Source organism: Anabrus simplex, chromosome 3 (assembly GCF_040414725.1).
Source record: "Anabrus simplex isolate iqAnaSimp1 chromosome 3, ASM4041472v1, whole genome shotgun sequence".
In the NCBI taxonomy this organism is placed as follows: Eukaryota; Metazoa; Arthropoda; class Insecta; order Orthoptera; family Tettigoniidae; genus Anabrus; species Anabrus simplex.
In genome coordinates this window covers 244,615,755-244,643,709 of record NC_090267.1, presented here as the reverse complement: position 1 = coordinate 244,643,709, position 27,955 = coordinate 244,615,755, and the positions used below count along the sequence as shown (strand labels likewise).

The following is a 27,955-nucleotide window of genomic DNA, read 5'->3' as shown; positions in this document are numbered from 1 at the left end:
CCCCCGAGTGTTCAAAGATTTTAAAATGATATGCATATCAAAACCTTCCCCGGGAGGAGTATACTCTAAATATGAAGTTTGGTTGAGATCTATCCAGCCGTTTCGACGTGATGGTGGAACAGACAAACAAACAGACAAACAGACAAACCGACAAACAGACAAACAAACAGACACGAAACGTAAAAACCACCTATTCGGTCTTGAGTTGACCTAAAACGGATAAATATCTGAAAAATTGGCGAAACAAAAGAAATTACAGACAGCGGACCCCCTACAATTTTATTTATATAGATATTGTTTAATTTAGTGTAGAGAAGCCAAAATCTGGAAAGTCATGATTGCAACATGTGAAGCAAGGCCACTGGATAGATAACAATTTAAACATTCATAAAAAGAAGCGTGCCGGAAGTTGTCATAAACATTTGCAAGTTACTTCTGTTATAACTAAATTTTCTTTAATGCGCAATAAAATGTGTGATAACGGTTGGAGAGTAATTATTAACTCCGCTACAAAACATAGAATGAACAAGTCGTGACCCACGAGTTGAAGCAATAACACAAAATGTATGCTTTATAAAGGATGAGAAAATCTGTACTGTACATCATAAGGTCACAACTGTCAACAGGATGATCTCCATGACTCCATTCTTGTTCGTGGTCCTACTGGCGGCGGTGGAAAACGCAGGTAAGTTCACTTGTCTATTAAAGGCGTAATGTTTGTACACCGCTAACAAGAATTACCATCATACGGAACGAATTTTAGAATTTCCTTCACCTAAGTTACTTCAGAGTAGTTTGCAGTAAGAATGGTCAGCTGAACCACAAATATGCTTCTTCGCTTTTGGTAGTGGACAATGATATTTCGTCCTCATGGGCTTACTGTTTGTGTGTTGCTACAAGCTTCTACTGTACATATATTCAATCCTTTCACTTGGTGCCCAGAAAGTGATCTGAATATATTTACTTTTGCCCCCTGAAGTTGCTTCTTGTCGCACTCCGTTCACTCGATAAGAATTTTTAATTTCAGTTTCCCTTCATTCTATCCCAAAAATTTCTGATTCGATATAACTCATGTTGACATATTTTGTGCTTTATTAGAAGACGCTTCCTCCTCCAGCATACAGCTGGACGACCAGTAACGTGTAGGCACATTGCTCGCTTGGTTACAGGATATGTTCCGTTGTTTTCACTTTTAAGATTAGTTTTCTATGACTTTTTACATATTTAACTTTCGCATAAACACATAGAGAGATCGACGACATGGCAAAGAACTAGGACTAGGAATACCATACCGTGGCCATAAGTAACATAACATAGAGTCCCGACATTTGACTCGTGAAAAATATGAACAAAATAATGCAGAAAATCATCTTAAATGGTGCCGACAGTAATACTCTAAGCCACTACACCCTGAGTACAAGTACGCAGTATGCAGATCCACGACTGGAACCACGTGCACATATAGACCACTCACTCAAAGCACTTATTTCCGCCGCTGTTCCGCTGGTTACCCATTTATGAAAATGTTCACACCATTAACACCTTTTCAAAATAAAGCTATGTATTCTATTTGTGATAGTGAAATCCTGTATTAAAACTGTTCAACTTTTAAGTTCCCAATACCGGGCGAGTCGGCCGTGCGCGTAGAGGCGCGCGGCTGTGAGCTTGCATCCGGGAGATAGTAGGTTCGAATCCCAATATCGGCAGCCCTGAAGATGGTTTTCCGTGGTTTCCCATTTTCACACCAGGCAAATGCTGGGGCTGTACCTTAATTAAGGCCACGGCCGCTTCCTTCCAACTCCTAGGCCTTTCCTATCCCATCGTCGCCATAAGATCTATCTGTGTCGGTGCGACGTAAAGCCCTTAGAAAAAAACTAAATTCCCAATAAAAAATGTATATGTTTTACAACGAATTTCTTCCATGATGTTGCCCAATTTCAGTTCTTATTCCTTGGAGAGACTCTTTATGTCGGAATCTGATTTGTATTTTGATTTGATTGTATAAATAATGCACATAAGTTTTAAATTAACTTCACATTGTAATATCACAAAATAATTTCACTCAAGACCTCGAAGAATAATATATCTTCATTAGGAGAGGAAAAGTGAATATCTACAAAATAATCAGCTATCGTACATCACGGAACGCAGATGAGTCTAAGTAGATATTCCTTTAAGTTTACAAAATTTCGCCCCACTAAATAATCTGAGTCTAATTTGCCCACGTACTTATTAAATTCTCAACCCCTCTCCTGACGAAAGTAGACACGATGAATGATGACGGGTAAAATCAATGTTTCATTTCGCTTCGCAGTTACAAATTCTTCCGAAGAAAACGTGGAACAAGAAATATACTGTCCAGTAATTTAGAATAGGTCTCGCGAGGTTGGAAACATTTTGACCTCGTTTCATGTTTATTTTCTATACAGATTGGATGGAAACTGGCGCGAAGTATTTTGAGGATATAATGTATAACAACCAATCATTTTAATAATCATATAAACATAGAACTGAATGTACTCAGTATCATGACAATGCAGTTTTATACCACCAGTTGCTATTTGTTGATGGACGTAATAATTTTTCATCTGCCTATCGGCACAGCCCAGAGCAAAGTCTCTCAATATGGCGCTGTCATTTGTTCTTCCTTTAAAAAAAGAAAATTTTTATGACGCTATTTGAAGATCCAACCAGCATTCGATCTGGGGAAATAGATAGCTACAGTGTGAGGGCCAGATTTAGAATTCTTTAGGCCAGTCTATCATTGTTTATTCTGAGAATGTGGCCATAAAATGTTAACCTCCTTTACCTGAAAGTATCTGATATTTTTTCAGTATGGCAATACATTTCATGAGATTTCCTTTTCATCCATACTCCCTCTGTGCAGACTGGGCCGAAAATATTTCTTTCTTGCTTTTCTATATTTTTTATGAGTTATCTACCGCCATTGATTAAGGTTTCCGATGCGAGTAATGCATCAGGTCTTATTACTGTATGATGATGTATTAGTTTTGTTTTCCAAGATAATGATTTTTCGTTATATGTGTTCCAAGTGATCCTATATGCTTTCTGTAATTTAGTAATCCTCTCCTTATTTGCTTGCTAACAAATAATGTAGTAGTCAAATTTATTTAAAACCTTATTGTGTATATTGCTCAAATTATCCTTCTTCAGTGTCGGTGCATCTCCCGAGCCTACGTTCCATGCTTGGGGTACCCTGCTGCGGTGTTTCGCATTTGCTCAAATCCATTAAGGATGCGTTTTTTCAGAATGTCAATAGGGTATGGGAGTTGCTACTTCCCTTAATGCAATTCCTATACCATCTGACGGACTTCCCTATTCATGACGAAGAACTACATTCTCAAGCTCACAATTTCAGAACTCTCTTATCTTCCGACAACTAAAATATTACTCAGAAACGTTCACGTCTCGTCCCAACATTGGTATACTACTAAGAATATTCTTCGACAAGATATCTGCTGTTGGGCAACTTTTCAAACTTTACATTCTATTGATGCCAGTGACCATAAATGATGTGGATATATACAATTTCACCCACTAAGTACATATTTGTTACGTGCAAACAACATGTACACATCTAAAGGACAAAAGACAGTTAAATAGAGGTAAACAAATCTCATGGCGTGCTCTCAGAAGAAGTGTCCTACAACATCAAAGTAATGTGATTTAATTCCTCATCAAAGAACAATGGAAAAAGTGATGGTGTTAATGATGGTTTTAAGAGGAACCGTCCCCTTTTAAAATTAATCAGAGAGGAAAACGGAAGAGGTACAATACTTCAAAAACCGGGCGAGTTGGCCGTGCGGTTAGGGTCGCGCAGCTGTGACCTCGCATCCGGGAGATAGTGGGTTCGAATCCCACTGTCGGCAGCCCTGAAGGTGGTTTTTCGTGTTTTCCCATTTTCACGCCAGGGAAATGCCGGGGCTGTACCTTAATTAGGGCCACGGCCGCTTCGTTGAAAATGAGGTATGGCATACTTCGAAATGGAATATCCAAAGTGAAAACTTTTCTCCAGGAGATTAAAATCAATCAAATTGTGTTCTTCCATCATCTTTGCCAGTGGGGAATTTGACAAGTCAGTAACTCAAAAGAAACAGGAGAAATAAAACCTCCTATTAGGTGCAGAGTGTAAAATGGTAGTTTATTAAAGCACCCTTTAAATCTGCATTTCTATTCTTAGTTAATACGGCATTTTCTCAACGACTTTGTACAATATATAACTGAACATATAAATAATTTCCAGTATATTCAGTGTTCAGTATAGTTACCTAGATAAATATACACAACTCGAACTTCATTTTCCGCCACTGTACTTCGTACGTGAGTGGACGATAGCACAGTCATCGTTATTGTTCGCTGTGAACATCTTTCACATTTCACATGCCGAAATAAGAAACCTGTTCCTAATGCTGTCTGTCGTCAGTAATCTGCACCATTGCTTGAGGCTGCAATACACCCTCGTGGAGGATGGAGTTAAACTACACCAGAGCATGTTAAACGCTCTGTCAGTTTGTCAAATATGCCTCAATTTGACATTCAACTGCTTGATAGTGAAAGTGTCATTATTTTGCGCCACAATTTTTATTAGTGCGTGCCGTCACCTGTACGATTGACACACATATCACGACCGTCGATAGACGGGTCTAACAACGAGACAATTTAACAGGTTTTGTCCAGCGCTGCGTGTGCAACTCGAATGCCACTTATCAGTGTTTAAGTTAATGTAAGCTCTGTGTAGTATGTTACATAGGCAGGAGGCAATCGTTCACAGTGCGAAATTTCCTCCCTCACGCTGCGTGCCGTTCTTGCGGAAACTTTCCTTTGGGAGATTAAAATCAAACAAATTATGTTCTTCCATCCTCTTTGCCAGTAGGGAATAACTCAAAAGCACAGGAGAAACAAAACATCCTATGACATGTGTTTTCTGTTTTGTAACCACCAGTGCCACTTCAATATTTTATAGTTAAGTATTTGCAGTATAAATCAAACTCTGTTTTTGAATTTAATTACTTAAGAATTGCATATTTGGATATTAAAATGTATAACTACATATTTTAACGTCATTTTACAGTTATACCCACTGATGACACGGATAATCGCATTTTTGAAGGAGAGGATGCTTGGATCTTCGAATTCCCATCCATGGTATGACAAAAACTACTCTTGCTTGTATGTATAATGAGCGTTCTTGTGCAGATGGAAATTGTTTATTGATGTATTAACATTACATCATCTGGATATTCTGAGTTGAATTCTATTATTTCACATGACAAATTCGTAACAATGAATAGGGTAGTTCATGAACATGTATAAATATCAATATTATGAGTAGAATGATGAGATAGAAAGCCGCTCTATAGTAACAGAAAAAGAATGAGGACATATTTCAGTTTTGTTTTCTTCGAGACCTTGAGTGGAGAGAATAATTAAGTGTAAAGATAGACCATACCACTGGATAATAGTTGCAGAGGGTGACAGTAAGGATGTGCAGTTTAAAACTTGGTTTCATACTTGAAGTTTTGATTATCAAATAGATTGTATCCAATCGAAGAGACACTGTGACAGTTGTCCTCTTACAGAACAATGCCGATATCACTTTCATGTATATCTCATAAGGAAGGTGGTGGTCATTGTTTCAAGGGGAAGTACAACACGGCACCACCCTCTCCTAACATTACAACAATAGGGAGATTGGAATAGATCCAGCACTTCGAAGAATGGACGCATCGGTCAAAAAAATGGCGTGAATATCTAATATTTCATAAGAGAACAAGGTTTGACCAAGACGTTCGTGTAGCAAAGATGGAATTGAGGAAACTGGCCCAAGTAATTGGAAGCAATGCCAGACTCCACTAGGGAATCCGTGGCCGCCAAATGGCTCAGTTTACGAATCCTTTACGTTGCAGTGAATACCGCGAATATATTCTATCACCTCCACCCATAGCGCATATCTACGAGGGAAATATACCCTGTAAGAACAATATTATTGAGGGAGGCTAGATATTGATAGAAATTAACTTAGAAGACGTACAGACTGGAGTAGTGTTATACAATTAGAGTGGAATTTGTTGATTGCCAATACGAATGTCACATGGAATTCTTTGATCTGACTCTTTGCCTAAGGTAACAAGACTGCATTGAAGGTTGAACCTTGATTTCGAGCTAAGTACACATCACAAAGTCTGGTCATAGCAGAGAAAGACACGCACGCTGCAACTGTTCCCAACTCTTTTATTACTGAATCGGAAGAATGAAAATGCTTCGGCAGATTGAAATGAAATTATGAAAGTTCAATTGTTTTGGGCTAACTTACTATTTAAAGCATAGACATTAATAGAATACTGGATAATCTGTATGCCAGGGGACTGAGTACAACAATACATGCAAGGGACACTCTAGAATTCACAACTGCCCGAGTTGCATTCCGGAATACACTGCCTGGCAGCTTAGAAATTAAAACAGCTGTCCGACAAGGTGATGGACTTTCACCAATACTGTTCAGCTTGGATCTGGATGAAGTGGTAAAACAATGGGGACAGATGAGCCAAAGAATTGGTATCGAAGGCATACAGATTGGATACAAGATCGAACACAACGCCACAGTGGACTGCTTGTCCTTCGCAGATGATATGGCATTGCCTTCCACTCGCTATGGCATTGCTATACGAGAAGGAAGAATATGCGTAGATGGCGCTAGCAAACCTAGCCGAGACTGCGGGAAGGTTGGCCTAACGATACTGTACAAGAAGCAAAGGACAGCTGGAAGGTTGGATATCAAGTAGTAGAGAGAGTCGACAGTTTTAGGTACCTAGGTGAGAATATAACAAGCAAACTACAGAATAATAGGAGTGCGGGAGATAAAGCACAACTCCTACAGAAACTACGATTCACGGCCAAGCCGTCTTATGGGAACAAGAACCTACCGAGAAACGCCAAACTGCGGCACTATACGATGGCCATCCGGAACGCTGCATTGTACATCGGGCAAAAGAGCTTGTATTCGATTGGCAAAGGAGGGAATAAAGATCCTGAGAGATATATATGGAATACCAGAACGGAGGGTGAAATATAGGTGCATATATTAAGGCAGGATATATATGAGAAAGTAGAACCAATTTCAATTGTATTACGGAAGAAAAGGTTGAGTTTCATGGGACATTAGATGTCGATGGATGGCTACAGGCTAACAAAGAAGATATGGAATGCGATATGCATAACGGGAAATAACAGGATGAAGGAAGTTAGGGACGATTTGAAGGCTATTGGCATGATAGGTAAATATCTACTAACGACTGTGCAGCATAGATCAGTTTACAGAAAGTTCGCTAAGAGTCACAAGATGGACTGATATTAAGATGAAGATCCAAATTGGGAATCGGAGAGAAATGGGAGAATAGAAAGAATGAAATCACTCGAGATCCTAAGGGTCGAAACGAATTTATTAAAAGAGCATAATATTATTATTTAGATCCTTATGTGCTAAAGTAAGATATTCGATACTTTTAAATATAAACGGTAGTTGGGACCTGATTAAAGAAACCGTCGCTATACTAACTTCTTCTTAGAACAATAATCACTACGAACACCATCTTGTTTAACTCAAACAACCGGCCTATGGAGGTAGGCTGAGATTTGCGAAAAATACAGTAAATAATCATAAAAGTCGAATGGCTGAAAGACCTTACTATTTTGTTTATAGATATAATTATGATGATTTTGTAATATGCAAATGTATAACTTTTGGCCCAGGAAAATTCCGAAATATGGATGCAAGTTTAACGACGGTGCAGACCTTCGTTTCAGGGTAATTGGTGGCTAATCAGTAAGTCGTATCACAAGTCAGAAAGCAAATTGCGTTTCGTTTTGGAGAGATCTAGAACTTTTGTCCTATGACTTTTCGTCGTATTTCTATCCCTAATACGTTAAATACAGCTGTATTTCTCGATTTCAAGTTGATTTTGTACTTTTACACGTATATGTTTTCATTTGGCACACTTATAGCAAAGGTAGAATCATGACATTCGGCACGCACATTTGCATGATCATTGGCCATGTTACAGCCAAATTTTATGATTCTAGCTGTCACATGAGTATCAAAAATATAAAGTAGTAAGTGAAAACTGTACAAAATTTCACCCCATTCAATGACTCTAACTCAATCTAACCCATAAATATAGGAGATATGAGAAGATGTCATAGGACCAACCATGTGGAGCACTGAAAGGGGCGTCTGATGGTGAAGTCCGTTTGTAGATACGTCGTACAGTTTCAAAGCAGTAACTATCAAAATAAAGGTCTGCACATCTAGACTGTCTCTATACATTGACAGTTTTGGCGAAACTTCCCTACAGTTATCCGTTTCAGGTGTAATAATGACCTTCTGCATATATTCAGCTTTGGTGCCTGTCTGTTTGTATTTTTGTTTGTCTATAACTTGAAAACTACTGGATATATTTCAACCAAACTTGATGTTCAGAATCCACCTGTCCTTTGGTAGGTTTTAGGGCAAATATTGTTTCTAAATCCCTGAATTAAATGGGGGATTATACGAAACCGAAAGCGTGATTTTGCATTCCCCCAAAATATACACAACCAAACTTAATGTAAATTTACCTGCCTTAATGGAAATTAATTTCTAAGCCTTTTTCCTCATGTGCATAATTTCAATACGAGGATTAATAAGGGAGCATTAACGGACCGTTTTCCGGTACAAGTCTCACCGGACTTAACTCAAGAGCGGGTGCGTGTAAAGCGTATTTTTTACAAGTTGAAAACTACTGAAGATATTTGAGTCAAACTTTATATTAACATCCACCTGTCCAACGGTAGGTGTTAATCGTCAATAACATTTCATGTTCCCGGAATGGACTGGCGGTTTATAGGTAACCGAAATGGTGATTTTACTCTTACACAATATATACAGCACAAGACCAACCTGACTGGAAATCGAATAAACGTGTTAGAATTCCATCTCTAAAACTTTTTTTCATGTGCATTTATTCGACAGGAGGATTAATAAGGGAGATATCATAAACGGTCCGTTTTTCAAGTTAAGTCCAGCGGATATAGCCCAAAAGGTGTTGTACGTGGAGCAGGTTCCTTATCTATCTATGTAAATACAATCGTAACGACTGTGTGCCTGTACATTGACTATTTTGGCGAAATTTCCGTACAGCTACACGTTTAATGTGTAATAATGTCCATCTGTGTATTTTTTGATAAGTCCTAATTTTTACACTCCTCACCGAAAACCCAGATTGCGGCATAATCTGCCAGTCGAAGAAGGATATTGAAATTTGGCAAAAGTATACGTTTTAGCCGGCAATTTTAATGATGGTGCAGACCTTTGGGAATTATTATCGCAAAAGGAATGGCACAATCCCCGTTCAGTTTGGAGTGATCTAGAACCTTGGTCTTACGACATTTTGTCGTATTTCTATCCCTTTTACGTTCGATTTTTCTCTAATTCTCGATGTTAAGTAAATTTGGACTTTTCACGTACATAATTCATACCTTCTATCACTTATAGGAAAGATAGAATCATCAAACTCTATACGAAAATTGGTCCACCCAGTAGCCATATACAGTATGAGCCAAATGCTATGTATGTAGTTGTCACTTAATTATCCGAAAGGCAATGCAATGTGAGATAATCTTACACAAATTTTACCCTATTCCACGTTTCTAACTCAATCTGACCCTTGAATAGATGAGATATCATAAGACCAGCAATTTAGGCCGCTAAATCCGGCGTCTTATGGTACTATCCTTTCTAGATATGATGTACCGTTTAGCAGCATTTAATCTGTAAATAAAGGACTGCAATATTGTAAACAAGCACATACACTGACTGACAGAGCAAATGCAACACCAAGAAGGAGTGTTTCGAAAGGGATGAAAGTTGGAGAAAAAACAGAGACGGCACGGACGAATAATTGATGTTTATTTCAAACCGATATGCAGGTTACACAATGCGCACGGCATCGACTCAGTAGGATGTAGGACCACCGCGAGCGGCGATGCACGCAGAAACACGTCGAGGTACAGAGTCAATAAGAGTGCGGATGGTGTCCTGAGGGATGGTTCTCCATTCTCTGTCAACCATTTGCCACAGTTGGTCGTCCGTACGAGGCTGGGGCAGAGTTTGCAAACGGCGTCCAATGAGATCCCACACGTGTTCGATTGGTGAGAGATCCGGAGAGTACGCTGCCCACGGAAGCATCTGTACACCTCGTAGAGCCTGTTGGGAGATGCGAGCAGTGTGTGGGCGGGAATTATCCTGCTGAAACAGAGCATTGGGCAGCCCCTGAAGGTACGGGAGTGCCACCGGCCGCAGCACATGCTGCACGTAGCGGTGGGCATTTAACGTGCCTTGAATACGCACTAGAGGTGACGTGGAATCATACGCAATAGCGCCCCAAACCATGATGCCGCGTTGTCTAGCGGCAGGGCGCTCCACAGTTACTGCCGGATTTGACCTTTCTCCACGCCGACGCCACACTCGTCTGCGGTGACTATCACTGACAGAACAGAAGCGTGACTCATCGGAGAACACGACGTTCCGCCATTCCCTCATCCAAGTCGTTCTAGCCCGGCACCATGCCAGGCGTGCACGTCTATGCTGTGGAGTCAATGGTAGTCTTCTGAGCGGACGCCGGGAGTGCAGGCCTCCTTCAACCAATCGACGGGAAATGGAAATTGTTCTGGTCGATATTGGAACAGCCAGGGTGTCTTGCACATGCTGAAGAATGGCGGTTAACGTGGCGTGCGGGGCTGCCACCGCTTGGCGGCGGATGCGCCCATCCTCGCGTGCTGACGTCACTCGGGCTGCGCCTGGACCCCTCGCACGTGCCACATGTCCCTGCGCCAACCATCTTCGCCACAGGCGCTGCACCGTGGACACATCCCTATGGGTATCGGCTGCGATTTGACGAAGCGACAAACCTGCCCTTCTCAGCCCGATCACCATACCCCTCGTAAAGCCGTCTGTCTGCTGGAAATGCCTCCGTTGACGGCGGCCTGGCATTCTTAGCTATACACGTGTCCTGTGGCACACGACAACACGTTCTACAATGACTGTCGGCTGAGAAATCACGGTACGAAGTGGGCCATTCGCCAACGCCGTGTCCCATTTATCGTTCGCTACGTGCGCAGCACAGCGGCGCATTTCACATCATGAGCATACCTCAGTGACGTCAGTCTACCCTGCAATTGGCATAAAGTTCTGACCACTCCTTGTTGGTGTTGCATTTACTCTATCAGTCAGTGTACTTTCGTTTGTCGAACTATATATATTCAATGATGTCGATTTTGTAGCGATCGAGAAAGGGTGTGTCTGCTAATGTAATCAGCACTCCCCACACCGACTTTGACTGGCAGTAGGAATGGGGTCCTTCTCCAATTGCTGTGTAACTGGCATTAATAAGGCAGGCCTAAAATTGTAATGAATAATTCACTTCTCGATTTGACTTGCAGAAGGCAAGGGAGCATGCAGTTTTGTTCAAAACTCCCCTTACCCAACTGTGTTTGGCTGTAGGCAAGCGTTCCCGCAGTTATAAACAGATGTACCCATCTAAAACGTGACTGGCATTAGGCGTACTGGCCTGCTATTTTGATGGAAACTCACCAACTTGGTGTGACTGGCAGTAAGCTGGCTGGCAGTTGGAAAAGGGGCCTGTCATTTTAATGATAACTGCAAAACTCAATTTTGACTGGTTGTAGGGAAGTTTCCTGCCATTATAATAAAAACTCCTCAATTTGTAATATGTCTGGAAGTAGGAAATGGGGGCTGCCATTGTAACGGAAACTCCCCAAATCGATTGTGACCGCGCAGTAGGCAATTGGGCCTGCAATTATAATGTAAACTTCCCAACTCGATTGTGAATGGCAGTAGGCAAGTGAGCCTGTCGTTATCATCACAAATCCGTAACAAGCACTTTACATTGGAAACAACGTATGGGGACCTCTCCATGCTAAGAGACATGCTATTTTAAAACAATCTTATTTACTGCATGTACAGTATTTACTTCAATATTCGTATACAATGCAGAATACCGTAGCGAAGCACGGGTACATTTGCTAGTCTACAATAAATCACAAAAACCTAACATGTTACAGAAATGAAAATTGATATTTGGAATCCCCTTTAAAAATAAAAGAACACAAATATTCGTTTTCAGAAAATCCACTTAAGGGGGAGTGGATGAATAGAAGTGAGGAAGGAGTTGAATTATATATTTATATGTGGATACATATATCTCAAAAAATGATTTACAGACTTTAAAATTGGTACATGGAATCTCCTTTAAAAATAAACACACTTTCTTGGAAAAGCCACTTAAGGGGGTGAAAAGATAAAAAAGCGGGTGAATTTTTAAAATGAGTATCTTCTTCTTCTATCGCTTTACGCACACCTGTGGGGTTATGGGTGCGAACTGCGTAGCACATGTGGATTTGTCATTGTTTTACGGCTGGATGCCCTTCCTGACGTCAACCGTATGTGTAGGGATGTAATTTATACTTCTATACTAATATTATAAATAGGAATAGTTTGTATATTTGTTTGTAACGGATAGACTGAAAAAATACTGAACCGATTTTAAAAATTACTTCACCTATAGAAAGCTATATTGCCAATGAGTAACATGGGCTGTACTTCATTTTCAAAACAATTCGAGGGGGGCGACGGGGTGGGGAAGATATAAAATTCTTAAAATAATCGGCTAATATAGGTGAAATCGAATTTTTCGTTCAAGGACGAGACAAAGCTCATTTTAAGCCCCTTGACGAAAAGTACAAAACTCGGTAAAACCTACGGGCCCGTAAATAATGTTTTAAGGCCCTAAAACCAACCGTTGTGGAGGTGTTGGAACCACACTACTCCTGCTCTAGGAATCGGATAAAGAAACGAACGGCGTAACCATGGCAACGTCAACTCCAAGATTCAAAAGCAGCTAGATTATGCATGTACGTTTGGTCATAGCTGCCAGCTAAAATTGATACACATATGACTTACTATCTGGAAAAAATAAACTGTTGGGTAAGACGCTCATAGCACTCCTTTGGGAGGGGATGGAAAGAGAGTGAAGTATAAAAATAATAGCCCCGGTGATCTCCGTAGTACGGCGACCAGCGGTTGCCAACGGGCCTCCGTTTTTACGTACTAGCTTAGGTTTCAGCATTTTGCGGAGTTTGTTACCTGCAGTTTAAACTATTTTCTATCAAATCATGGAGTATCACTGATGTTTTTAGTTCCGATATTTTGGTCCACTTGTAACCATGAAAACCATGAAAATAACCAAGGCCTATATACCGTACACAATTGTTAAGATAGTGCGCCCATGATTTGAATAAATTTCTCAACATTTATAATCAGATTCGTTATATGATGTGCGACATGAGTAGCAAGCGCTGAGAATTATAATTCTCGATAATTATAGTAGTTTTTATGCGTCCCGTATTTCCTTGATCATTTGTAGTAGTTACGAAATGTCGGATCAAACAAATACATTCAATAATATTTATATTTGTGGTACTATCTAGCGGAAGTATACTTACTCTAAAGCTGCAGCTTTGTGAAGGAAGCATGTATATCTAAGTGGGAATGAAAGAAAATCAAGGTCACAAAAGATCTTAGAGGTTGACGCTAAATAAGAACTAATATTTAGAGGCCCCCATGAAGAAAAGGTGAAGAAGAAGATACTTACACTATAATTCCAAACATGACAAATAATTTCTACGTACTTAAATAAATACACCAGTGATATAAATATCTAAGGAAGTCAGTCACACCGATAGTATGAGTAACTAAAGCCAGTTACTGATAACCCGTACGAAGAACGGGTACTTCTGCTAGTAGTTAAATATAATTGTGGTAGAAAGGAAGGTCATAAAAGTAGGATTATAGGGCAGTACCACATATTTGATACAGTAGGCATGAGAGAGTTTTTAAAATATAAATATGATCGGTATAAAACGGTAAATAAGAATGTAAGCAGATTCTGGGATGGTTCTAAAGCAATTGTTGAGGAACATGAAAACAGGTTTGTACCTTTAAAGGTGGTAAGTAAAGGTGAAGATCCATCTTATTATAATAGAGAAATAAAGAGACTACCAAGGAGGTGCAGATTAGAAAGAAATAGAGTTGGAAATGGCTGTGGAAGTAAAGAGGAATTGAAGGAACTTAATAGCAAATTGAACCTAACAAGGAAGTCAGCTGGCAAGCATAATTGGCGGTCATACAAATTTTAGTGAAAAATGCAAGGGTAATTATAGATACTTTAAGGCAGAAACAGGTTTCAAGAAAGGCATTCCAGGAATGATTAATGAACAAGGGGAGTGAGTATGTGAGGATCTTATTTATTTATTTATTTATTTATTTATTTATTTATTTATTTATTTATTTATTTATTTATTTATTTATTTATTTATTTATTTATTTATTTATTTATTTATTTATTTATTTATTTATTTATTTCTGACTTACTTTTGTGGCGAAGTTACGGCTCACGGCCCTCTCTTACACTTAACCACTAAAAATAATAAAATTTAAAAGTGTAAACATCAAAGTGAGACAGAAATTCTAAAAAGAACAATACTACGGACAGATAATTCAAAGACTAAGTTACGCCTACATATCAGTACAGCAATTAATGTGACAATAATAATAATAATAATAATAATAATAATAATAATAATAATAATAATAATATAATACATGTAGAAAACCCATTCACACAACATACACACAATGACTCACACAACGCAGTTTTATGTTCACAGGAAAAACTTTCGGTAGGCAGATTTTAATTTATGAGACGAAGTAAGGTGGCGAATGTCCACAGTCAGCAACGTGTAAAGATTGTTGGTTAAAGAATAGTTTCCGGATAGAAGAGGTGACTAATGCTTAAGAATTATTGCAATCTAAATATGATAACAATGGCATTTACAAGAAGATACAAGAGTTGAAAATTAGAAAAGCGGTAGGAATTGATAATATTTCTGGGGATATATTAAAGACAATGGGTTGGGGTATAGTACCATGTCTGAAGTAATTATTTTATTAATGTTTGCAGAAAGGAGCTATACAAAATGAATGGAGACTTGGTATAATAGCACCCGTGTATAGAGGAAGGGGTGATAGACGAAGAGCTGAAAATTACAGGCCAGTAAGTTTGACATGCGTTGCATGTAAGGTTTGGGAAAGCATTCTCTCTGATTATATTAGGCATGTTTGCGAAATTAATAACTGGTTTGATAGAAGGCAGTTTGGGTTTAGGAAATGTTATTCCACTAAAGCTTAACGTGCAGGATTCCAGCAAGAAATAGCTGATATCTTGGATTCAGGAGGTCAAATGGACTATATCGCGATTCACCTGTCTAAAGCATTTGATGAGGTGGATCATGAAAGACTACTGGAAAAAAGGGGTGCAATTGGACTAGACAAAAGTGTGACTGAATGGGTTGGTATATTTCTAGAAAATAGATCTCAGAGAATTTGAGTAGGCGAATCGTTATCTGACCCTGTAATAATTAAGTTGGGAATTCCTCAAGGCTGTATTTTTGTACCTGAATATTTTCTTATATATATAAATGATGTGAGTAAAGAAGTGGAATCAGAGATAAGGTGTCAGTCGCCTGATTTCGTCTTAGCAAGAACCAAGAATTACCAATTTATATATGTAAACTTTCTTAATAGAAGGCCAACCAACTGATAAACATGAACATATACAAATATGCACGGATGTAATGAGCTCTTGTTGGAGTCATGTTTAAGTACATTTGTGAGAATCCTCGTTCACATTATAAACTGGGATGTTGCAAAAGGCCAGTAGAGACAACGGGAAATCTTCTCCGTAAGATATTGTATTCTCTGCATTCTCTTAGTATCTGTCTTTCAAGTAGCTTAAAACGTTTTCATAAGATCCGTATTTCAGTTTCCCGTAAGTTAGATCTGGATTACCTAGTCAAGTTGTAGTTTCGAAAATTCTAGCCCGTTTTGGTATTTCACTGTCTTCTGCAGTTAAAATGTAGTTCTCCACACGCTTACCTAGGGACTCATAGAATTTCACAGGAGCAGTAAGTTTTCCTTTATTCCTTTTCCAAGAGTCACGCTTTTAATCATGAACTGTGTTACTGCACGCAAGGCTACAGTGTAGTATGGTCCATGATTAGTCCTTCTTTGAGAGAAAACCTTAATTTGCTTGAATATGTTTTTAAGGGCAGAATACATTGTGATGTCAAGTGCTTGCAACTCCACCAAATTCCGCTAACGCCTGAAGCGTTGCAGTGCTTTGTCTCATTTGGTATCAACTTTGGCACCTTTGAAGTACAGCAAAAAACTTCAACATTTTCCCACACAGCTGAGACAACTCTGACGCTGAACAAATAATTTTACTAACAGTATATATCTTCGCCCAGACTTTAGAATTCGGCAGCGATTACAGAACTTCTCATATGACGCATTTATTCGAATCTAAGCCCATATAATCCATCTTATATCTCAAATCCTTCCAATTATAGGACAATGTTCTCAAGCTCTTCTTCATGAGCTTTTAATTCTCTGGAAATTTTGTGTGATTGGTGGTAAACTATACAGAGCTTGTAAATGAAAGTCTTGATGTGGTTTACATGTGAGAGGAAATCTTTACTCACAACAGCTATGGAAAGCTCTAGCCTGTAATTTTCATAACGTCACATTAAACACTGAGAAACAGTTGCTCTTTGCGGCAATTACACCATTATACTTTCCTGGAATTGTGGAAGAGTTGTTTTCAAGTACAATATCAATGATGACAGCTGATTGACTGTGGTACTTTCATCTCGCTTACTATCATAATTACTACCTTGTTTCTCATCTTTGTTGCGATATGAGAAGTAATATTCATACATGCGTTACTTGAACGAACAATGCGAACCATATTAACGCAATTTAAGTTTCAAAATCATGGAAGACTTGACTTTAATCTACTATATATGCTGGTCAGAGATTTACCTTTAAACAAGACGAAATAAATCCGTCAAAATGTATCTTACGTGCCGAGAACATTGAAGCCACCACGTCAAAACCTAACCAAGGGTGAACTTAAAGAAGCTAATGAATTTCGTAAAGATGATAGTATAATTGACATTTCGGCCGACGAGGGTAAGTTTCAGTCATCATGAATACAGCTGATTACGAAACAAAAATGAACAACCTACTAGAAGAAGAAACGTATAAGAAGTAAGAAATCCCACTAAGAAAATTAATACACAAGTCACCCGACTAGTGAAGAGCTCAACACATTCAGAACACTTGCAGAAGACATTACTAAATTCAGAACCGGTACCTCCAGTCATTTTTGGCCTCCAAAACTTACACAGGAGTGACGTGCCACTAAGAGCAATCGTGAGTGCCATTGGTTCTGCGACCCATGAGTTAGCCCGCTATATTTCATCACTGTTACAGCCAGAAACAAGAAAGACAGAACATCACGTTAAAGATTCGAAACACTTCTTGCAGAAGTTACATGAGCTACTAGTGGACGAATGGGACATCCTGGTAAGCTTTGATGTTACGTCACTTTTTACTAATATACCAGTAGAAGAAACGTTTGCTTACATCAGATAACACCTGTCTGAGAACTTGACAAATCTGGCAGCAGTTTGTTTAAAATCTTCTTACTTCTACTACAAAGAGGATTATTACGAACAGTCAGAATGAGCAGCAATGGGTGCACCTCTGGTCACCTCTGGCTGCTAATATATTTATGGAACACTTTGAGTCTGCTGCATTAACTACAGGGCCATTGAAACCTAAATGCTTCTATCGTTACGTGGATGACACATTTTCGGTCTGGCCACATGGGAGGGAAACATTTAAATGCATTTGGAACACCTACATTCCATTAACAGTAAGTTCAATTTCACGGTGGAAGTAGAAAATGAAGGTAAATTACCTTTTCTTGATGTGCTAGTATACAAGAAGAATTATGGTACACTAGGCCATGCAATGTACAGGAAACCTACACATTCTGAAAGTCATAACTTTTCACATCACCACCCGTGCCAAGAAACAGCTCTCCTTCGAACGTTATTTACTAGGGTGAATAACGTTTCAGAGGCAGATAACCGCTCAAATATATTAATGGAACTGACAACATCCATGAAGTAAAACGGCTATGCTTTAGGAGACATAGCACGAGCTGTGAAGATCAAGGAGCCAAACAGGGATAGTACCAATTAGGACTACAGTAAAAAGAAGAAAGTACTCCTTCCTTACGTGGCAGGTATAACTGGCAGAATAGGGCGCATTCTTAGGAAGCGCAATATAATTCCAGTTTTCACCACAGACCGGAAGCTCAAATCCCTGTTTCGACCATTCAAAGAAAAACCACATCTTGAAACACTGTTCGTGTATGAAGTTCCATGTGGTTGTGGTTGCTCATATATTGGCATGACGAAAAGGCTTGTCAGCACCAACGTGAAAGAACACATTAGATCGGTAAAGAATGTCGGTCTTTCATCCTCTACGGAGAATGCCATTAGCCAATCTGCCATAGCAGAACATTTCTACAGTACAGACCATGAAATCCTCTTTGACTAGGCGAAGGTCATCGCGCCTGTAAAAGACTTATATGCTCGACTGGTAAGATGAGCCATAGAAATAGAGCTGCGCCCAAATAACATCAACAGGGAAGGTATCAAATACATGGAGACCTGTACTGCAGAAATACATGCATAACACCACCATGGAACAGCGGAACGCGCTCACGAAACCGTCGACAGAGGGCGGTCAATTACAGCCCGACGATCCTTGAGTCCTATTAGTGGGGTAGGCCGTTGATATTACGGCCATGACTTCAACGTCTCTTTGAATTTCTTTGCTCACTGTCGGAATCATAGTTTAACTTACCCTGATGAAGGCCAATGCAATTTGGCTGAAATCTCGGCATAATTAAATAAACATAGTGGCTTTAATCCAGTATTCGTTTATTTATTTACGTTGAGATTTGAGTTTATTTATATTTAGTGAATTTCAGCGCATGTGTTTAAATTTAAATGAGGAATAGATTAAACTATTCGAACATGTTGTTTAATTTCGATTTCACGATTTATCGCAGTAAATAGGCACAGTAATATTTCCAGATTCGAGTTTATTTTTTCATTGAATTTTACTTCATGTGGTAGAGTTTCAAGGGGGATCAGATTTAAATATCCGAACATTGTGTTAAAGTTTCGATTTCTCCTGGCAATAGGAGTGATCTCTAGATACCGTAACGTTGGTTCAACGATAGATTTAAGATGTCGCGTGCATTATAATTATCGTTAAGGATGAGCAGGCACTGTAACGTTGACTCGACGACAGGATTAGGACGCCGTACGTACATAGCCAAGTCATAGGTTGGGCATTTTTGCGAATCGACTTGAACGCTGTCAGTGTTTGCCGTAGTGGACATGAATGTGGAACATATTAGCAGGTACTATTTAGGCCATGTTTCGGTGTAATTCTTACTAGCCGGAAGGTGCTCCCAAAATAGCGTTGCATCAGTAGCGGCATGAATGTAAGGGTTGTCCCACGTGGATACCTGGCTAATGGAGACTTATCCCTACTGCTTAGGCGCGTGTGTTCTAGTTCGATGAACTTTCGTTTCTATTTCTTTCTTTTCCTTTCTTTAAGATCTATTTTTCGGGTGTCCGGTATTTTATGATAGTGCCGTGTGTTGACTCTTAGTGAATTTTGTAGGATTTGCATTACGAATGCGGTTTCGATTCGTCAGCTGTTAGTATATTTTATTTTCATTTTTCGTTATTCACATTATTTATGTGAGACGGTCTACCGATCACTTGTAGTTTGGTTTAATGGGGCAGGTGTAAGTAGACATATTCTTAATTGTAGTCGTAGTTGTAGAAAATTGGAAAGATTTTCTGTTGTCTGTTTTATATTGTGGACTTGTATATTTTAACGAATTTAACGACGTAACAGTTTGGTAAGGTTTAGTAAGAACATTTTCAATTGATTCATCACTTTTCTTAAACTTCAGTGTTCGGTGGTTCTTCTAAACGCATAATGATTTACTGTTTCGCTGTATTTCGCAGATATGTTCCCTTACAACGACGTAACACAAGATCCCATCGGATCAAGTGTTGATGGTTCCTTCTGAACATCTCTTTGGGTTGATGCATGTTTCAGCATCGAGATTTCTCTGTATGGTAAGGGTGTCACGGGATGACAATGCATTATGGAAGTTTATTTTTGATTGTGACAACTGCTCTTAACGTGTAGTGAACGCCAAGCTTACGAGTAATTTTTCGCAACCTATCCAAAGCAACTGGTAGTCGATTTAGTTCGATTAAGGATCCATTCTAGTAATGTTCCGATATCCGATAGGATAGTCTACTAGTGGATAACCTTAATTAAATGTAAATCTGGAATTCTACTTGTTGAGGGTCAGATTTTCCACGGATTGTGTGGATTAACTCTCTGCTATCTTTTGGATCAATGTTGCCCGAATTTCAGGTTTTCTATTCCTTTTCTGGTTTTTGCTGTCCGCGAATCTTACATTGCGTTTTTATTCTTTGGAAAACAATTATACAAACAATTTTAAGACAAGTTTACCACTCACGTTATACATTGTGACTGCGTTGAAACATGTTGTGACAAATTTAACTGACTTTTCTATCCTATTTATTAAACAAATTATCGTGATTACACTCAATAAATATTTTAGTAAGCACATTTTTGCTCTTCGTTTGAAGTAGTTATGCTCTCCTCTCAACTCTATCGATTGGTCAATGAAGTGAAAGAAGAAAATCGTAACGACCCCAAGATCCGTGAATAAGACATTGTTCTACAGGAGCAGCCGAGGCAGACGACCAACGATGGAACGATAAGATCAGGTGTTCAGTATTGTGGAAGAGTTGTTCTCAGGTACACTATCAGTGATTATAGCTGATTGACTGTGGTACTTTCATCTATAAGGAGGGCGAATTTACCACCCTCGCGTATTATCATGTTTGCTACCTTCCTTCTCATCTTTGTTTCGAAATGAGAAGTAATAATTATACATGCGTTACTTGAACGAACAACGCGACCCATTATAACGCCATTTACGTTCCAAAATCGTGGAAGGTTTGATTTTTCATCTACCTACTTTATATACTGTTCGAAACAAATTGAGAGGTACTTCTTGATTTTTCGAAATCCTTGATGCATGCAGTTTTGCAGTTTTTAATATTTTAACTGTATCCTGATTAACCAAACACTCTTTGTTTAAACAATTTCTTGCGGTAAAAATTTTTCTGAGATTTATTTTCAGCTTGACTGTTGGCGTTGCACAATAGACACTGAAACCCAACGCTTTGGGATGTTCATCCATCGTGACTTGCTTTCAGTGCAGAAATCACCAACTTCTTTACCAGTTTTGAAGTCAAGTTTCTTATTTTTACGGCCAGCTACACATACTTATTGGAAAAGTCTTGTTTTATTGTCCAAATCGCTGCATTAGTGTTACACGCGGTTGTGAATTCATTGTTGTGATTTCTTATTTTATCACCGCACGACACGGATTTTCTCCTCATTGTTTACACTTGTATCATTTATTTTTAGCTTTTTCAATGTCTGGGGAGAGAGAGAGAAAAGTTTGTTATTTCCTTTATCTTGAAAACTAAGGACTACCAAACACGAATTGCATATAAAAGCAATTAAAGTATAGAGGATTTCTTTTCCAACGATGTGAAACCGAATCTGAATCAGTGTGATGGCAGAAACTTACTTATGGCAGCTTCTGGAATTAGATTTCGGAACTTTTTTCCATTTCCTCGATCAAGGGTGTCTTCAACTTTACCGGCCGTGTTAACGATACCATTTCTAAACCGAGGGGCAATTTTATGAACAAATAAAGGAAATAAATATCGGTCGGCTTACAATAAAGTAACTAGGTTCAAATGGTGCTTGTACACCTATGTTCCTCTTAAAAGAATGTAGCTATTAACATCATCATCTTCTTCTTTTTTTCAGGCTTTTATGTTCATTGAGAAGAAGAGAGACGGTATTATTCGGTCAGGTAGTCAATGTGGAGCTACGATTATAAGTGAGAGATGGGTTCTCACAGCCGGCCATTGCGTAGAAGGGTAAGTTATTTCATATTTCAACTTAAAATATCAAGGGATAATCCTAAAAATCTCCAGGTAATATATGACTACCTTACGTACCGTCATTGGCGGGTAGTACTTGTACAATTGTAGCAGTAATGTCATCTAGCGAGTGTGAGTGGCAACCGAAGAGACAGTGTAGTTTTAATTTCGCCTAGTTTTAGGGACATACTACGTTGTAGGTCATCCTACTTTGTTCTCTTCCCGCTCAGTGATATCATGGCTGGGCTTCCAACGCTCCCTTTTATGATTCATTTTCCTTCATTCTTCTAGTGAACCTACCTTCCCGCTCTTCCCCTCGTTTCGATAGTTTACTTCCTTATCTTCCTGACCAATAAAGCATGACAACCCAGTTTCCAGCTTTCACAACAGCCATCACCAAAATTGTCAGTTAGTTCGTTATTATCACCACGACAATGAAGTAGATCAAATTACATTAAACAACAGTATTTACTGAACACTATTTTAAATTGACAATTGCCAAAAATTAAATTATTATTACTGAGTATAATTCTCTTAATTTCCTCCTTAAGGACTGGCGACTCAAACGTTACGCAGTAGCAGTAAGCAGATTTATGACTGTCTAGAGTCGCCTATACTGTGACCAATAGCATGCTTGATTTGTCAGTGAAAGTCCACTTGGAGTACCGGTACTTCAAAATCGTGCCGGACCTGTCGCCGGCTCGCTTGTCAGGTCTCCAGTGTTGCACAGCTTCTCAAAGTTCTGCCCAGTCCCGCTACTCGCTCTGAGTGGCATATAGTTACCAGGTGTATGCGTAAGTTTTCGCCGGTTATTGTGGTAAAGAAAACACGTAATTTGCAAGGGAAATTATTTTTCTACACATTTCGCTCATCTTTCAGGTAACTTATGAATACCATGCCAAAGAACTGCTTATCTCCTGCGGTAAACTATTCGTCGAGTCATTTCCAACTTCCTCGAAATAGCTGAAGTGCTGCTCTGCGAGCGCGTGCCCCATTGATGCGAAGAGGTCATAGTCACGTGGCGCCAGGTCGGGCTAGTACGGCGGGTGTGGATGGATGTCGCATCCAACCGATTTCAAGGTGTTTTTCACTGGTTTTGCTGTTTGAGGCGATGTATTGTGGTGTAACAAAATCAATTTGCCATGTTTTCAAAGTTATGAAGCCTAACTTACTATACATTCCCGTTTGACGTTCGGGCCGAAGTACAGAACGAAACGAAACACATACTCTACGTCAAAATGTGGAGTCGTTCCAGCATCCGTTCCCCTGTTTTATAGTTATCGTGTTATTTGGCACATATTTTCGTCGTAGACATTTCCAGACTTTTGTTATTGCATCATGCGCATTCTAATTGTCAACAAATATCGTAGACAAATCCCTAATAACCTCCATGTATGTTAATGCCATTTGTGTAATTTCTTCACTAATTTCCACTCCTTGTCTCAATATCTGTTCAACCGCTCGCTCCCGCACCTATATTGGTTTAACCCCTCTGTACTTCCCACAATCAGGAATGTTTTCCTTTCTCTTAACGAGAGCAACGAGGGCATTATCTTTCCATTCGTTCAGCATTTCTGTCCCTATACGAATGCTGTGACTAAAACTATTTATACTGCTCCATGGGCTTTCTATATTTTCACTAGTTTACTGTATGGCTTGTTGCAGTCGAGGAGATTGTCTATCTGAGGCCGTATAGGCCAAGTCGGTTCACTCAGATGGACGTGGGTTCAGTACCTCGTAAGGAAGTCGAAGAAATAGAAACGAGATATCAACTTCTGGATTGGCACATGGTCCTGATATTTACTCAGTCTACAGCATCAATGGGTACCAAGTTATTTCCTGGAGGGAAAAGAAGCCAAACGTAGATCTAACCACTGTATCGCACTTAGTCCCCGGGTTACCTTCCACTCCTCCAAAGACCTTCATGTCTTGTACAGAAATGGCTTTGCTTTTCTTATATTGAAGATTACGGAATACTTACATTTACACCTTGAGATAATGAACATTTGTAGTATATTTATTCTTTGTATTTTCAGAGCCCTTCCATCAAATGTAACGTTGAATGTCGGCAGTGAATATTCCAATTTTGGATTCGATCATCATGCATCACGTATTATAATTCATGAAGAATTCATCCATGAGCAAGAAGGTGACATCTTAATCAATATCGAGAATGATATTGCGTTAGTGGAGGTAAATACAGTAATTTTAACAAAACCTAGTAATTTTGTATCTTGAATATTTCTACAGTTCAGTGTTATATCATTGCTAGGAGGGCATAGTTACTATATAAGCGATAGAGCAGAATGTGTAAGATAGCTATTACAATAAACTTGGTTCGTTCTTAGCTTCTCTGTGTGAAGAGGAGTGTTGGTAATGTGCATCAAGTAATGCGTGCAATACCGTAGGACTCGGCCACCATCTTCTTATTCTGCAAACTGGTGTTGTTGCATATTACCATACTTTTCAGTATCAGTAATTATTAGGCTTTGAATGAATCTATTTTAATGCATTAAACGTACACCAATTAAGTAAGCAGCAGTAATTTCTAAAATATGTTCTTACTGCTTTATATTAATTTGGTTATACAGAAGTTACTGATGCTTAAGGAAAACCTATTCAGCATTTTTATATAACACATAGCACCCGGTACACTTACTGCTTATTGGCTTTCCAAGAAAATTATCAAGCTTTTCAGGTTAAAGATGAAAATGTATATTAAATATTGGCGTTCAATCCTCAGATGCGAAAGTGAAGGGCAGTAATTGAATTCCGATGCAAGTCTTGGAAGGCTCACTTCATCTTTAATTTCAATTAAATTACCTCCAACCAGAATTTATATCTTTATTCCAGATTAATTGTACGTCTTGTTCAATAATTCCACTGAGTCGTTAGTGTGCATACTATAACCGATCTACAATGTTTTACGAGCCACTGTGTTCCAATGAGAACTTTGCCACATAATTTAGAGTGATTCCTTGGCATTTTTAATAGTATTAGGACACTGGGATCCTGCAGTCTATACACACATCACTCCACGTCGCCATCAACATAATTTCTCACATAGCCCATGGACGTTGTCACACGTAAGCGCATGTGGCCGTGTAGACGACGGGCACAGCCTTTGTTCGTTTTATTCTCTCAAGAATATTTCTATTCTTGTGTACAGGATGTAGCTTTAACATGAATTATTTAAAGGGCTATGCTGCTGCCAGTCTGTAAGTCCAGTTAACAGGCAACTAAAATGGTTAAAAATGTAGAATGCTCAGCTTGTTTATATCGTATTGTACAATAGGATGCGGCACTCTGAAATTGAACACTGTCATAAACCTGTGTAATAGCCATCTATTACTGCCACATAAAGTAATACAGAGACCCTCTGTGGCCTCAATTTGCCTCCACGATTGTCGCACATCTATGAGGCATACTTCTGGTCACTCGATGCACTTTCGCCTGGATTCTTCGACCAGAGCATCTGTAAGTTCTTCAAGTGTCTGAGGGACTCTTCGACGCTATCGGACTTGATCTATCTTGTCCCATAAGTGCTCGGTGGGACTGACGTCGGGACTCATAACGGGTTATTTCATGGTTTAAACCTGGAGTTCCAAAAGCCTTGGTAGGGGCTTCTGCTTGCGCCCTTGCAATGTCTCGTTGCAACAAAAACGGGGAAACCATAACCGCTGGAATGGATATAAAATGATCGGTCACAATACCCGCTATGTACCTGGAAGCCATAAGTCTATGTCTGATCACTGCAAGGTCCGTCTATGGCTTCTGTTAGCCTGCACGATTGTCGCATATCTACGAGGCATACTTCTGAGCAGTCGATAAACCTTCTCCTGGAGGATGTTCTCCCATTCTTCGACCAGAGCGTCTGTAAGTCCTTGAAGCGTCTGAAGGACTCTTGGATGCTGTCGGACTTGATCTAGCTTGTCCCATGAATGCTCGGTGGGACTGACGTCGGGACTCATAACGGGTTATTCCATGGGTTGAATCTGAAATTCTACAAGGGCAGCCTTGGTAGCGGCTGCTACATGCGCCCTTGCAATCTCTCGTTGCAGCACACTTCCTGGACTGCTGACTCTCTATACCTATCTCCACGGCGACGTATACACCAGCAGACGTCCATCACACCACGTTAGGTGAAAGCGCGATTCATAAGTGAATATCACATTGCGCCAGTGTCGGAGCTGCCTGTTTCCCCATGCATGCGCAAATCTCAGTCGAACTCTCCCGTGACGAGGCGCTTATCGCAGACGTTTACTTTTCCTTCGTGAACATGAGCCCGTCTCTCAGTCGGTTGCGAACGGTTTGGTCACTGGCAGTTGCTACCTACATATTACTTTACTGCTCGCGAGCCGTACCAGTACGCCGTAGAATTGCACAATTGACCAGATACTGGTACCGGTTCTCTCTCAGATTTTCGCTTCCTACCCTGGCCTGATCTCCTAAAATTTCTATGAATCGTTTCCAGGCCCTCTGTACAACAGCATGTAAACAAGCTGATACATGAGAGCTTATCACGTAGAGAACACTTTCGTCGGAGAAGGTCTGAGATCAATTGGACAAGATAGGGTAATTCCGGGGGAGTTGCCGCACTTTTTATGTCTTTTGTCATATCTCGGTATGTTTAATTTAAAAATTGTTGCAAATTCATCGAGCATAATTTGAAAACATCTACACTTGATCAGGGATGAACAAAATATTGGCAATTGAAAGTAAATGGGAGAAAGGAGTGAACAAAGGAATTGTTGCATCTGCGGCGTCTCTCCCTGGATTCCGGTATAGATGCCGACTTTGCTCGGGAGAGATGCCGCGAGTAAAATAATTAATGACAAAATCAAATTTAAGGCAATTTCTTCAACTTTAATATAACCGAACACTAGAACGTACTACAAGACAATTATATCCACATAATATAATCATTCAATGGAAAAAATTTATCTGATAATTTACAACATTAAAATCATATTTTAATTTCGATTTACTATAAATGTGCATGTGCAATGGATTCTTCACTGTGTTATATAAAACACCACGGCACTTAACACCCTTGAAATGGCTCTGGCCTGCACAGCGACCGCTGCTCAGCTCGAAGGCCAACTATCAGGGAGAGACGCCGCACCCTCCTGTTTTCATACCTCAAGGCTATCATGGCCCAAAATTAGCTTACTCTCAACTTCAGTTATGTTTCTGACGTCTACTGTACTAAAAACGTCTGATTTAAGCATTTGAAGCCAACTTAATACATAAATTAACACACGCAAAAACTTTGTCAGGATCGGCTATAATTGGCGTAATATAGAGCAAATTTCGTCACACTCGCAGACAGTAGTTCTTCCTTAGAAACTGAAAAACCACACATATTGCCATCTAGCTGTAACGATGGGAACCTTTAGCTACAGTGTATGCGGCATCTCTACCTGGGCGGCATCTGCCCGGATTTACCTTATCACTCCATGCCATGGACTTCTCGGATACTCCTTGCAGTATACCACCGAGGATATCTGTCCTGTCGATTCATGGCTTTTGGAAATGATGCAATACGTGATGATAAGGACGACGCCTTGACACTTCCAGTGTTCTCGTGGTATGAATACGCGGCAGAACTTCGCTAACTCACGCATAATGCGTTCACTAGGGTTCGTTTCTGTGTGGCGTACCCTACTCAAAACATGCTTAATTTCAAGCTTCTGCATCTCGCGTTTGAATATCGCAGATGTGAGTTGAAAACCGTAGTCGTTTCATATACTCTCAGGCCTGCCCATCCTAGGGATAATTTTATTCTTTATCTGGATCACGATGGAACCAGTGTTAGCTT

At 39.6% G+C, this 27,955-nt stretch overlaps 1 protein-coding gene across 1 annotated transcript in view; it reads left to right on the top strand.

Moving 5' to 3' along the window:
• The first annotated feature begins 544 nt into the window (after positions 1-544).
• Positions 545-27,955, top strand: part of LOC137498902 (trypsin-1-like) — a 63,192-nt gene continuing 35,781 nt past the window's right edge. Inside the window, exons 1-4 of the mRNA XM_068226648.1 lie at positions 545-685; positions 5,093-5,166; positions 22,019-22,131; positions 24,171-24,327. Of these exons, the coding sequence (XP_068082749.1) occupies positions 628-685; positions 5,093-5,166; positions 22,019-22,131; positions 24,171-24,327 (402 nt within the window). The 5' untranslated portion in view covers positions 545-627. The remainder of the gene's footprint in view (positions 686-5,092; positions 5,167-22,018; positions 22,132-24,170; positions 24,328-27,955) is intronic.